The sequence below is a fragment of the Musa acuminata genome, chromosome BXJ2-7 (assembly GCF_036884655.1).
Source record: "Musa acuminata AAA Group cultivar baxijiao chromosome BXJ2-7, Cavendish_Baxijiao_AAA, whole genome shotgun sequence".
NCBI lineage: Eukaryota > Viridiplantae > Streptophyta > Magnoliopsida > Zingiberales > Musaceae > Musa > Musa acuminata.
In genome coordinates, this window is record NC_088344.1 from 34,580,416 (window position 1) to 34,595,797 (window position 15,382).

A 15,382-nucleotide genomic window follows, 5' to 3' on the forward strand; every position below is an offset into this window, starting at 1 on the left:
AGCCATCGAGGGGCCTACACACCTGAAGGCCGCTCAAAATGGTCGACGTACAACCGCAAGAATTGATCCTTCATACAATATAAATCTTAATCAGCACTCGCCCAGAATTATATGCAATGGTTGATGATATATAGATATAATTATCAAGTGCAGCAGCCGAAATGACAGAAACAAATAGACTTTCCTTTTAAGTGGTTTCAAATATAGCAGTGAGTAGAACAAAATATCAGGGGTCATGGTAGACCTCAATTTTTAACAGAATCTACATTTGAGCTAAAAATTAGAAAGGGACATCTTCTGGAATCTGTCAACTTTATGCAGCTAATGTGTATTCAAAAACATTATTCCTCGTCTGAGTGATCTCTTGGCCTGTCAGTCTGCAAACGTTGCACAGCTGTTTCAATTTCTCAAAACCGACTGCTTGCATAACATCTGCACGGTTTTTAAATGGTGCGCTCAACTAAATTGTCGCACCTGCAGCGTTTGTCTGATGCTTTCTTTCAGTGCAATAACAATTTCCACATTCATCTGTTTTTTTCTATCATGTTGTTCTCCTCTAGTTTCCAATAAAGCAAAAAGATTCTGTCATATACCACCACCTATTAATCTTCCTCATCTGCTAGTAACTTGAATGAGAAAGGCTTGAATTTGTAGCCATCACCGTGGTAGAACTTGCCCATGAATTCAACCCAATGAAGACGCAAGGCGTGAAGGAATGCACTAAGGGTTTCCATCATAAGCAAAATGAATGCTGTTGCAAAAGCGAAGACAGCGAGCCCTGCTATCCGGATGATGACACTGTCGTACCTGCACACATGATTTTCTCAAATAAACCAAAGTCACAAACTCCTGGTGTCTCATATATTTAATTTGCCTTCGTAGCAGCATAACAAGATTCTAGCAGAATAGAACAACACTAGATGGTCTTAGGGATCATCAATTCTGAAACTTGAATATAATTAAATCAATTATTTACTAACTGTAAGGAAAATATTTACATAAAGGAAGCAGCAACATATTAAATTATTGTTCAAACTCACCCCCACGCGAGCAGAAGCAATTTCTCATAGAAGACAGTTGACAATTCTGAGTGTGCCAAGCTGAGTAACAAAAGAAACCAGAAAATCCAATAAATACTGTGTTGACCATAAAGAAAAAACTTGTCAGAGCTAATGTTACATACCTCAGGGCCCAAAGACGGAGGTAAGATGCAGTGTTCGAGACGGCACCAAGAACAAACTCAATAGAATGTATCATCTGATGCACAAATACCTCACTAAAATTGAAGTCTTCATGGTGCTGCCTCCTTGCAGAATCGGGATCATGATCAAGATCCATTTCTGATGTCCCAAGGATACCATAAGTCCGGCCTTGAAATCTCTACCCAAGACACCATGCACACTGTAATAGCTGTATAGCATATTCTCTAAAAAAATTCATGCATCTAATAATTATAGCTGAGACTAAGTCTCATGTCTTGTAAAAAAATGTACATAGACAAACATATGTATCAAGAAAATTGAGATGATGAAGGAAACTCAGTTCTAATTTTCTCTTAAAGTAAACAAATAGCTTTCAAGCTCATCATGAGCTATATCCCGTCATGACATAAACTAGAGAAAATAAAGCAGAAAACATCATCAGCTGCTTAATGACATTGTGTTTCCCATTAAACTAACAAGTAACATTATTTAAACTATGATAAGTTATATATACAGTAAGCAAGAGAATCAAGCAGCTACTATTGCGTGTAAGTTGGTCAATGACATCGCTTGAACATCCCAATGCAGATTTTTTAAATAACCGACTCATCCATGATCTGGAGCAGTAATCAAAAGCTAAGAACTAAAATTGTACCTCTGTATGAAGCTTTCTCAAGATGAATGGTTTTGGAAAGAGCATCCAAGGAACTGCTACGATAGCCATAAGCAATAACAATATCTGCATTCCGAAACAAGCAAACTTTAATTGTGGAGCACAGTGAAAACTTACAGATCATCATTTTGTAAAGAAGAATACAATGTGTACAACCTGCAATTCTTTCTGACCCCAAAACAACTTATTTTCTCCAAGATCCCCGGTTGGGTTAAGGAACATATAAATCATAACATGATACAAATCAGCTTGAGATCCTGTGCACCATTTGATGACAATAAGGAGTGCGAGATAACCAAAGAGGCTGTTGAGAAAGATCATCTGTGGCATAAACTGATACCTGAAAAAGGAGTAAGAAATCAGAATCTCTCAACCTTAAGTTGGTTGGTAAGATTAGACACACAAAATATACCAAGCATATCTACTACATACCGTACATCAAGGGAGCTTCCATGAAACTTTGCATCAAAGTAACTCAGTATGATGCCTAAGTTCATCTGGGACACACCTAATAATATTGACATCTTCATTTTGAGGGAGTTCAGAAAGGGCAATTCAGATCGACTCCCACGCCATCTTGGATCCACGCCAAATGGATATGGATCACGATACTTAATAAGGCCAGCAGTATGTGCATCACTGAAGCATGCAAAGAAAACAAATTAATTAGAAGTAGCAATCTAACAAGAAAATTTGGAACTCAGAATGTGACGTTCATAGAAAACTTTAAGATTAGCACAAAATCAATTAATTAATTCACAAGATATCAGAAATGTAATTTGATAGTAATTGAATCAAGCTGTGGCAATGAAACAAAATCTTAAGCACAGGCAGCTGAATGAAAATAAAAACTAAATGGTTTGCACTGAAGATAATAGGAATATAAATAACACAAATATGTAATGAACTTGTAAAAACAACTAACGCAAGGTGATCTTTGCTCATAAGACACTTCAGATGGCTAACATATGGGTTGAGTTTATCTATCAATATCTTGCATTAACGGTCAAAGAATATAGTCCCAACATTATTTATAATTAGTTAGATTATTATCTCTTAGTTCATTGCTTTGAAATAAAACCATCTAAGTGAAATAACAGTAACATATAAGTGAAATAAAACCATCTAATCTTAAAACACATTAAACTAGCATTGCACAACATCTGAACCACAAGTAGGTACAGTATTCAAGTCTAACAATCCTGGGCTACTTTGAGCATCATATGGAATACTTATATCCGAATAGAACAGACTCATCAATAATTAACAACGAAACTACAGATATGAACATTATTAAACCTGCAACTGCTATCCCGGCATTTATAAGCAGATTTGCCAAAGATCTGGAAAGGAACAGAGAAAAATTCATTGTATATCAGTCCACAATATATTGAAAAAAGTGCCATCAGAAGTACTACATAACGCCCGCCAAATGCCATCTCCATAAAGCTACCAAGTTTCTGGAAAAAAAAGAAAAAAGTTATTAATTACCTTATGCAAATAGCAGTTAATTTGGCAGACTTTAGGTAGAAGAATAATCAGCTCTGACATAAAAGATATAGATCGAAGGCAATTGTACCAGTAACTTTGAAATACTATGAACTGATGACAAAAGTAATCACAACAACAAATGATTGAAGGTGCCAAGCATATCTTTCAAATCTTATATAAACAAACTAATGGTTTAACTAGACTCTATATTTCAAAGATCAGCAGACTCAGCAACTCCTTATATATGACATAAGATGTGAAGCAAGCAAATTTTAAATAAATGTTTTAGCTGGCATATGAACATATCATTGTATCTGAGTGTTGGGCATATAAACATATTATAAGACAGCTGGCATATGAACATATCATTTTAAATAAATGTTTTAGCTGACATATGAATATATTATAAGATAATTGTGAGACGAACAATATTTTTATGAATCAGAGTGTTGGACAGTTAAAAAGCAACATATAAAAAAAAATTGTGTTACCGAGATGAGAATATTGAGATGGATGTTTAGAGTTACTAGGAAAAAATAGAAAAAGAAATACTTTTATTCGTGAACCAATCCATTGCTAAAGAATCTTCAATGTTGTACTCTCTCAACAAGAACAACCTAGAGACAGGAAAAAAAGTATCAATCATCCTTTTAGGCACACTTGGGATTTCTAGGGGCAGATGGAAAGTGACTTAATTAAAGCATCTTAGGACATCTTACATCAAAAAGAAATACCATGATAATACTTGCCATGCAAGCTATGTAGCATGACACACTGATGTACAGTTTCAGAATGATAAGATGGTGATTGGTGTGCTCATCTGCAAAGCTGAGCATGTGATAAGGCATGTGATAAACAAAATTCAACATTGCGCATCACACATGCCACTACCATGCTGACTCCTTGATTGACATTTAAGGAACCCTTAGCAAATTCATACACAGTACAACATCCAACAAAATATTCTACCTCAAAATTCAAGCCAAAAAGACTACCTGAGATCCCAGCTTTTTCTCACGAAGGATAAGAATCAGTGATCCCAGCAACAAGCATAACCCATGGCCCCAGTCACCAAACATTACAGCAAAAAGAAATGGGAAGGTTATGACAGAGTATACAGCAGGATTTGCTTCTTGGTATCTAGCAACACTGCACAATAACAAATTGAATTATTAATGGAAAGCCAACATAAATTACCAAGTGTGAATTATTCTTCATTATGCATACTTGTATAGAACCATTCTTTAATCATCAATTCTTCTTTATCTTCCTTACAAATCGATCTCTCCACGGGACTAGGTGGTCAATTATGTCACAGACTATTCTTTTGTAAATTGTGTGAGAAAATTTGAACTTTAGAAGATCGATAGGAACTATTTAAGACAAAGAAACTATTCGATATCAAGTTCCATGGTGTTTGTTGTTAGCTAATGGCACTCTTTCGATTCAAAAGGTAGTAGAAATGAACTCCAAGATAGGAGACTCTTGACAACTAGAAATTTTGAGATAGAGAATTAAAATCAAATATATAATTACAAAAACAAAACATGGACATTTCAATATACTTCATAACCATATTAGTACTATTTGTCCATTTCAAATAGCTAAGAATGGTTATGGGACAATTAGAATAAGAAAAGAATTGCAATATAATTAAACATACAAGATACAGGTGGAGGTTAAATGATAACAAAACTAGATACAACGCAGCAGGTACATTCAATATCTGACTTTGGATAAATGATTAAATACTGTCACTGCAGAGACTCATGTAGTCATCTCAATCCAGCATGTGATATTTAATTGGTCTTGGATGAAAATGTCTACAAGTATCAGAAAGCAAATGTCAAAATGTCTGCCATTAGAGTTTCAAGGACAAACCCATATGCGTCAACAATTTCCTGAAATGCATGTGTGAACCAATTTGTTCTGAAATATGTCGGGGGAGATTCAAAAGAATCCATGTCATGAAATATTATCCCCACTTGAGAATTGCTATGAATTGATGCATGTTCCAAAGCCTCCTTGATCTGTGGCAAAAAAAAAAAAAAAACAACAACAACAACAAAAACATCTTATTTCTATACTAAATATAATACCAACAAACAATTTACATTAAGCTGGGATGCAGCTTGGTGAACACAATAATATAACAAAAATTACCTGAGGTTTAGCAAATGTTGGACACCATCCTTCTCCAACAAGGCATTTTTTTGTAACGTCAAAGTTGAGCATATTCAATGTGTCATACACACCTTTCTCTTTTTTCACCTAAAATATAAAACAATGAAAATCAGCAGTGCAGCTCCTGCCCTAATTACAGTAAGTTAGCATATATTTAAGCATCATTGGAAAACTAGTTTCAACTATAAGCCAAATAACAATTAAAATTAACTAGAAGAAGAGGAACTGGGAGTTAACCAGCTATACCATGATTATCCAATTCCACAGTTGAGAAGCAATTGAAGCTAAGGCCTTATTTCTATGACGGTTTCCAGCATCCAGTGTTGCTTCTAACTCAGACAAACGCAATGAAACCTAGATGAGGATAGTAACGAGTCAATATAAACTTAATCATTCTAAATTTCTCATGCAATAAAGCAATAATGTGAATTCCCCAGCTTCAATGATAGATGAAGAGACATCTAAAAGCTCCAGCTGTTCATAATTTTTTATGTAGTTCTCATGCCACAGAGACATTATTAATTGACCATGCACTAACTGCTAAAGCGTTTTAACACTATAAGCTCACTAAGGGGTATTATGCCTGGCAAATAGAGCAAAAATTAACTATTTCATCATCATTTAGTATCATCAAACAAAACTCAATAGTCAAAAATAGTGATTGAAAAAGGCGCTCGGGCGAGGCGAGGCGAGGCCCGAGCGCCTCGCTAATCTCCCAGGCGACGCGCTTCAAACAGGCGCCGCCTGGGCGCTCGCCCGAGCCCAGGTGCTGGGCGCTTCGGGAGAGCGCCTGGGTAAACCAAGGCGACCGAACCAGGATTTTAGGTCTGGTTCGGTCCTGGTTCGATTGGTTAGTTGGTTCAATCGAACCAATTAAACCGATATAACCCTTACCCAACTCTAACCCGCTGCCGCTGCCACTCCCGATCCCGATCCCGATCTCGCTGCTCGCCGCTGTCGCTGCTCGCAAACACTGTCTCTGTCGTCGCTCCTGTCGCCGCTTGCCGCTGTCGCTGCTCGCAAACGCTGCCTCTGTCGCCGCTCGCGCCTCCCGCTGCTCGCCGCTCCTGCTCCCACTGTCACTGCTCGCCGCTGTCGCTGCTTGCAAACGCTGCCTCTGTCGCCGCTCGCGCCTCCCGCTGCTCGCCGCTCCTGCTCCCGCTACCGCTGCTCGCCGCTGTCGCCGCTCGCGCCTCCCGCGGCTCGTCGCTCCCGCTCCCTTTCCCGCTGCCGCTACCGTTGCTCGCTGCTACCGCTATCGCCGCTCGCCGCTGCTTCCTCATTTCTCAGTCAGCAGGCTCAGTATACAATATACTATTAATATTAAGTTTATTTGAAATGATTAATTTTCAATACTATTAATAGATTTTCTTAATTTAATAGCATATTTTTATTTAAAATTTTAAATAATTATATTTATTAATTATATTATATATTTTTATATTTTAGTGCCTCGCTTCGCTCAGGCGAGCGCTTGGACGAGCGCCTAGCGCCTCGGGCGTTTTTGGACCTTGGCGCCTAGTGCTTTTTAAATCACTGGTCAAAAAAGACTTGTTCAGTATTTGACTCTTCAAAATATCTATAGTTTCAAGATAGCTTTGAGACCCCGAAAACAGTTGAATGGAAAAACTAAAAAAAAGCTCACACGTTGCATAAACCTCACAGCAATGTGGGGTCTAGGGCACATATAGTTCGTGATACAGTTGCCTCTGTTAAATATGAGAACAAAGAAAAGGATCACACAAAAGATCAGTACATAACTAGTTCATTTTTGCAAAAGGTTATGTTCCACAAATATTGAATTTCTATATGCTAGACTAGACTTGAGCAACCCTTGACTGCTGAGCTTGGTTGTTTGTCCATATGCAACTTGCAGCCCTTGCCAAGAGTATACCATGCTGAAATGTTAATTATCTGAATGAAGACACTGAGGATGACATGAATGGTTTGGATACAGTAGAAATTAGTATACCTCACGAGTCAGTTGCATCTGTTTACTATTCTCTTCTGGCACAGGATAGCAACTTGCTCCAAATGCTTGACAAATTTTCAGTATTTTATTTTTAGCCTGCTCCCCTGAAAAGAAAACTACAAAGACTGTCTTTTCTACCTGCATAAAATGAGAAGAGAATATGAATAGAGACATGTTTAAACATGTCGTAAGGCATTAACAGACAAGCATGAACCTACAGAAAAGATTAGTTTCTTTGCCAATAAAATCTTCCAAGTAAATAGAATTCATTGAAGGTAAAATTTTTCATAAACTGGATGGGCACAGTTCAAAAGCATTCAGTTTATATTAGAAGAGTCAGACTGAGGTAAAGGTATGCATACCATTTCACCAGACACTGGATCCATAACCTGTTCCCCGGCAGGTGCCTGATTGAAGAACATATTGCCCCTAGTAGCTCGGAAAAGCATCCTCTCAAATGTCAACTCCTTTGACTTACATATAATCCCACTGATGAATCTCAAGCCAGCTTTACTTGAAGGCTCAGGCTGCACAGACTATAATGATATGCATGTCACAATAAGCAAAAAGGCAAAGAGCAATTAATTACTAACCATCATTAGTCAATGAGAAGAAGAAAACCTGTTCAAGCAAAAATAGGCTCTCATCATCTTTCTTGGAGTATATACTTTCAACTAACTCTGTCTCAGCTGGAACTGCATGATTTTGAGCTGCAACAAGAAACCCACCTGCCTGGAATAAAAAATCTAATAAGTGCAGGTCCAGTGACAGGCATATACATTGTTTGTCTACCAAGAACATCACAACTAGCATATTCCGTCTTCCTATTTATATATATTAATATATGCATGCCTTCAAATTACACTTCAAACGTGCTCACAAAGGGCCCGAGAATGTGAGCCCTAAAAGTCCTAATTAAATGGATCAAAGCGGGCCTGTTTTACTGCGTCGAAGCAGACCACTCGAAACGAGGATGGTCTATGTACCACCTGTTTGGTACCGGTCTGAGCGATGGTGCATACCGGTCCGCATGAGACCAACGGTATGTACCGGTTCGCACGAGACTGGCCGTCCATGGTAAGGACAACAAAACCTCGTGCTTGACAAGGCTGAAAAGCATTTAACAAGCTACAAACCAATTGAAAGTCAACAAGAGGCTACAACAAAATAAATAGTAAAGCTGACAAGCTCAAAAACTTTGTTTTGAAGTAAAACATATGATCTCTAACAAACACACCCACACATGACATTGATGACCAGATAAAAATGAAGTTATACTTGCATCAAAATATATAAAAGTAACTTAGCAAATTACCTTTAATAACACCAACTTAAATTCAAGGAGCTCATTGTATGTTTGACGTAATTTCTCACTATTTGCATTCATTTCTAGAAGTTCAGCCTCATGTTCGCTCAATCGCACCTGAAACAAGAGAGTAGATATTCAAAATAAATAGAAGATTGAAGATCCCAGATTCCAAATGGATAAACTCAAACACAAAAAGGATCTTTCTTATTCTAAAATGCAAGGTTCGTCATACCACGGCATACCGCCCGGTATGGGCAATTTGTACCGGTCCAATAAAGGACTGGTATGGGTAATACATACCGATTTGTTGGTATGCCCCACCATACCATATGTCGGTATGTCGCTATAGTTCGGTACGTATTGTATCGATGATCGATCGGTACACCAGTATAGACTGGTAAGATGAACCGTGCTAACATGTGAACAAATAATATTTTAATTATGAAAAAGATGACAAAATACAAGTTCAATGGGATATGCAATTTACCTCTAGCTCTTCCAAGTCAATAACTTGTTGTGAAGCAGGACAAGGAGAAGCTGTAATACCAGCCTTACTAATCTGGTCGCCGAAAAATCTTAACTTGCGTGACATTTCCCCACATCGCTTCACCTATTCGATCAGCGAAACATCTAATGTCAAATACAATTATGATTCATCAGGATGTATGATCTGCTATAGTTGTAAATATGAGATGAAAAAAAAGGTAAAACTCAAGAAAAAGGGCAAAAACCATCTAAATATTCATGTAGTTACAGAAATCTTAACATATGATCATTTGGACATTATCATCCAAGTGCTGCAAGGCCCCCTCCATTGGAAGAGAGAAACAAATACACTGAAGATCTCCAGGAGCAAGTACTCTTTAATCAGGACTTATTTGCAATTACTTGAAGCTTCTTAGAAGGGAAAACAGAAAAGAATAATTATATCATTCAAATTCGTCAACACAAAAAAAAAATGCCACCAGCCATGTGCAAGTGACTGATTATAATCATAAACCCACCAAATTAAGGGGCAGCAGATGAAGTTAAAAAACATTACATTGTCCACATAAACTGCAAGTCAAGCCATGTCTAGAGACAGTTCTCAGACATTAAAGAATGTGTTAAACATCAGATTTAAAGCAAATACTAACAGTCAAAATAAGTCAATCACTAAAGCATAATATGTTCGTTAAGCATCACTGCATTCTGTGGAGCATGGACATGAACGCAGCATGGACATATGCTGACACAGAAATCTTATGGCAGGAAAAAGTGAAAAACAACTGAAATCAGTATATTCTTAAAAATTGTTTTTGCAATTTTATATTTTGTACAATATAGACAATAAAATCAGATCATCATGGATAAAACTTATTAGAAAAATAACCACTCAGACAAGTAGGAACTTTTCACAAAAGTACTAGAAAGTTACATCAAGAACTAGAAGTGCATTGAAGTCTGTCATATATATATAGCACATTTATATAAACAACCCAAAGACATCAAGAAATGTCTGATGAATATTGGCCTTGACATGGACAGCAACAATTGAGAAGAATTTATGCTTCATATTTGCATCTTAGACCAGTAATGACCAGAAAGTTTTTACCAGTTTCAGTCTCCTGTTTAAGGTAAAATGTTGTTTGATACCAAAAAGGAAATAGACAAGTATTTACTTGTTACTGAACAATTCTGTACATGTATGATGAATAGGGTTCTCAAAATTTTGTTTTTAAGTCCAAAAAGTAATATGTCATTACTGACCCTCCTAAACTAGGACTTTCACCAATTTGAGGAGGAGAAAGGCCTCACAAGAATCTAAGCTAAAGCAAAAGTAGGAGCTTTCTTACCGGATGAAAAAAAAAGAGAGAAGATAACACATGATATCTAGAGAGACTAACAAAGGCTTACTTATAGACTATTGTGGCCTAACTACTAGTTACAATTAACTACCGGTAGACTTTAACTAATACCACCAGGTCTCTTGGAACTGTACCAGTCTGTGTCAGACCAGAATTTAGAATCTTACTACAAACAAACCTACCTACAAGTTCTAATAACAGTTGGCTGTCACTGGTCATTGAACATAAATTATTTGAAATACAGTACAAGACTACAGCGATCATATAATTTATATATATTAGATCACTAGTAACAACAAAATCACAACTAATGCAACGGAAATTTTATGAATTAATTAGAAACTCAAGTGGGGAAATATAAAAAAAAAGTGACAGTAAAATAAACCAAAATATCAGCTCATGTCCAAGTATATGGTCACCATTGGTTTCAAAAATAAAGAATTAGCATTTTCTTCTGCAACAAACTGAACTCTTCAAGTATTGCTGGCTGTTCATCAAGAACACTGTGAAGAAATAGCAAAAGTACATGACTGCACCACCAAGAACACTAAAAAATTACATATCAGATGTTAAATAACTGTGAAGAATATGCAAGAATATAAAACTACAACACTAAATATATGGAAGTTCGAAGAGCAAACATTATATTAACAATGAATTATCACAAAAATGGCACATCACATTATAACATAGAGCAAAACTAAAAAGAAATCTTAAATTGAAAGTGACTTTGTAGAAGTCCATGTAATCGCATACCTGGTTGACAAATGTTCGTTGAAAAGGACTCTTATCTTCATTTAACTGCACAAAAAAGATGGAAATAGGTGCTTCATATACACAGTCAAATGTTGCAACATCATTATTGTAAAAGGATAAGGATCCAAAAATGTACTAGAAAGAATCCTTATAAGGTACTTGAAAATTGCAATACTCAAGCAATGCACTCATGAGTAAGAATTGCCATGGTGGTCGGCACCTGTTGGCATGGATCGGCATTTGTCATGTCAGTACAGTACAGTTTGCCCTGATTTGGGAGTAATCCCTCCACATGTGCACAGATACAACAAGAAAAAAATCTAATAGCTTGAATAGGTGGACAGAACATTGAGAATTCAGAATGATATATGGCATGTACAATGTACAAACTCCAATTGGGTTTTGGGTGTGGACTGTGGAGCCTTCTTTGATTACCTCACTATTATTACAAAGGCATGTACATTCAAAAAAGCCTTCTTTGCATATGCATAAGCAGGTAAAGAATACATGCATTGAGCTACCAAGGAAGTAATAACCCCTAAAAAGGCTAAAGCAAGACCTAATTGAAAATGAAGTGAATTATTGATTGTTTAATAAAGACGCTTATGCTCACATCCTAATCGACCCCTTGGAGGAATATGTGTTTTTAAAATCTCTTTGATACTGTGCCGGTGTGCCCAATCCTGAAGTTAGTTCTATACATATGACCAGCAATAAGGAAAATAAATGCAATAGCAAAATGAGGATGAGCAATATCGGTCAGCCATAAACTTTGCATTTGTGGATGAAATCCATTGAGAAGTGTTAGAATGGCAGTTCCTACCCCGTGGGAAGTGTCAAATAAATGGCTACTCGAATCAGGATTTTGGATTCCACTGACCCATAAAAAGTGGTCCCAACTGTTGAGGATAGGGTTATACATCTAAAAAATCATTCCAGCTGACGTCCTGTTCCTTGGATCTTGGAATAGGGACATGAACTAAATGTCCTGTCCAAGCCAAAGAAGTCACTCCAAAAAGTCCTAACAAATAATGATTTAGACGAGATTTAGCATCTTTGAACCAGGAAACCCTTGGTTTCCATTTTGGTTGTAGGTGTAACCAACCCGCTATTAAGGATATAGCAGAAAGAAATAATAGAAAAAGATCTCCAGAATAAAGATCTTCATTAATGCATAATACGATTATATTCCACCATTGATAAACAGCGGACAAAGTGTGTGCTGATTAATTTCTTTAACAAAACAAAAATTCTTTTTAGGGAAGATTGAAAAGTCATTGCTTAAAGAAACAAACTGCAATGGCTAAACAGAAGTGGTGCTTCCGAAGTATCATGCGACCATCAAAGTACTTGATTGCAAGAAAATTTTCATTGCAAAGTTTCTTAAACTAACAAAGCTTTACTGGTATGAATTATCTTAGAAGACAAACCATCAAAGAAGTTGCAAAGGTCTGGGCTTTGACAACCGTCAAACATCTTGGCAACAGATGTATCTTTGCCCAATATACAGTATCTTTTTGCATATTTCTCCATCTTTCCAACATGGCCTCAGGTAACTTGCCATCAGTGGCACGATTTGGAATAATTTTTGCAAAGCCAGAGAAGAAGATTTTTGTTTTTTATATTTTTTAGGGCCTAGTGAGAAGAAGTGTCAATTAACTTGTATTATATCAATATTACATTGTTCAAGAGAATGTGAACCTTTAAATGTGAAGATGTGGAACCTACAGCATCTCTGTGCCAACCAAAACAGTTTATAAGAGAATTCTGTTGTACCGATAAATAAACACAAAATTGCTATTTAATTAAACTCTATGACATAAAAATACATAGTATAATTTTTGTAGGGGCCAGATCAGAATGTATTATTATGTTTTTTGCATTCTTTTGTCCAATAATGTGTGCATATTGGACCTTTTGAGATAATTATAGGTCTTGGAAGGTAGTTCTGAACTTCTGATTGGTCAATAAAAATAAATTTCCATGGAATTCCTTATTTATTTATTTTCTTTAGATTAGTTAATCTACATCGGAGTCTAATGAGAACAAAATATGAGAATACATTATTAGATGCCATGACATTTATCTAACTTGTGATGAGAATAAATTATCAAATGACTTTCAGGATTATGAAAACAGATTTAACAAACAGATTTAACATGCTTGACAACAGCAGTCAGTATTCTAGGTCTTCGTTAAAAGAAAAAAATAATAATAATCTCAAGACAACATAAATTCCTCATAGACATATTAAAGATTCTAAACCATCAACGTTCTCACGGAGAAATTAAGACATTTACTAATTGACAGCACCAGAAATAGCTACGGAAAAGAAACCTAATTGGTCCAGTATAGGCCATAATGATAAAATGTTGACTAAAAGTTGTCAATGTTCTCAAGGAGAAAATATAACTGTAATACACACCCTTAGTTACTGCCACGACATCATACAACCTAATCACCGTCCATGACCAAAATATATGGCGAACTCTCAGAAAAAAATTATTATCTCTGTCCTCAGAAGATGACCTCTTTCCAGAATTATAGAATGTTAACCTCTTTACCGAATTAGAGAATGTTATATCATCTCTGGCTACATAGCAAATCCCAATTACATCCTTATCACCCCAGATCTAAAATGAACAAGTAGGTACCGTGAGCACACATGTGATCGTCTATTCTCCTCTTCTTAAGAATGATAAAACCAAACAAACCGAACAAACTTCCGCAGCTGCCCGAATCAATTACATCCAAAAAAAAGCCAAGATCTCACCAGAATCGCATTCATCTGACTGCACAAGATCTGAATTCAGCACACTCGCAATCAGCAGAGTCGATAATTCATTGAGTTTATTAAACCGACAACATCATCCATCAAGGAACAGAAAATTTAAAAGAAGGATCCGTTGACATCACGAGAACTATCGAGAACGCCGATATAATCAAGATAAAGACGACCTAAGAAGAAAGACCAAAAAAATGGAACGAGATCGGCGGTGGGAATCGAAGGCAAAGACGATCAGATCTACGGGTTTAGGGTTCCTCACATCTTTGAGTTGGAGAAGACCGAGCTCGCCGAGGTAAGAAACGGCGCGGTGGGCGGACTCGACGGGGATTATGACCTGCACGAGGCTCATGTCCTCGGATCGAAGGTGATCCATCGACGGCAAATCGTCGAACAACTTCATCGCTCCACGAATCGATCGAGAAGATGTGGCATCAAAGAATCGAGGGAGGGATAGAAAGAGGAATAGCGCGAGGGGGGGGCTTCAGATCTGGAGCGAGGGGTTTCGCTCTCGCCTGGTTCGATTCGCAACCGCCAATCGACTCGGAAGGTTACGATCTCTTTCGGAGGCCAACGAGTGCGAGGCGAGTACTTCTTGGAGGGCCGAGCCGTGGGGAAGAAGCGAGCGAGAGATATGAGAATCGAGGAATACCCTTGCCCTCATCCGAAATAACGAATTAGCTCTTCGCGATCTCCGGTAGCAGAAGGCACGATCGGTAGGGGTAAAATGAGAATTTAATGGATTGACTCCGTTCGAATCGGTTAGCTGTATCTCGGCCGGGTTCGGATCGAAATAAAGATCCATACCCGTTTAGTCATTCCATATGGGTTTTATATTTGGGAGTATCTTTACATGTTTATTCTTTTAATGCTTGAAAATATCACATTTACCCCTTTATATTTTAGTACAATACATATGCCTCCAAATATTTCTTGTAATATACATAAAGGGATAGATATGGAATCATATCATCAATATGTGTTTATTTTTATATTAATATGTAAATTATATATTGACATATTTCAAAATTAATTTCAAACCTCAATTTAATAAATTAACACAAAGTGGTTATTATCTTATTTATATCCATATCTTTATCCTACAAATTTTTCTAAGATTTCAACTAACTTATACTTGTAAAGATTGATTGATATCTATAATA

At 36.9% G+C, this 15,382-nt stretch overlaps 1 protein-coding gene across 2 annotated transcripts; it reads right to left on the minus strand.

Annotated features, from left to right (window-relative positions):
* Nucleotides 1-162: 162 nt before the first annotated feature.
* On the minus strand, nucleotides 163-14,873 carry LOC135617773 (V-type proton ATPase subunit a1-like). 2 transcript variants are annotated; one of them, XM_065118370.1, is made up of 18 exons: nucleotides 14,482-14,871; nucleotides 11,435-11,479; nucleotides 9,319-9,441; nucleotides 8,838-8,945; nucleotides 8,144-8,254; nucleotides 7,885-8,058; nucleotides 7,523-7,660; nucleotides 5,797-5,904; nucleotides 5,530-5,637; nucleotides 5,248-5,396; nucleotides 4,362-4,515; nucleotides 3,175-3,335; nucleotides 2,308-2,514; nucleotides 2,032-2,215; nucleotides 1,858-1,941; nucleotides 1,184-1,380; nucleotides 1,041-1,100; nucleotides 163-807 (listed from the first exon to the last, which is right to left on the minus strand). In XM_065118370.1, the coding sequence occupies exons 1-18, from the start codon at nucleotides 14,620-14,622 to the stop codon at nucleotides 603-605; spliced, it is 2,457 nt and encodes an 818-aa protein (XP_064974442.1). In that variant the 5' UTR covers nucleotides 14,623-14,871; the 3' UTR covers nucleotides 163-602. The 2 variants fall into 2 exon arrangements, with proteins under 2 accessions (XP_064974442.1, XP_064974443.1); XM_065118371.1 differs by lacking the exons at nucleotides 163-807; nucleotides 1,041-1,100 and having other exon boundaries at nucleotides 1,358-1,410; nucleotides 14,482-14,873.
* Nucleotides 14,874-15,382: the final 509 nt, after the last annotated feature.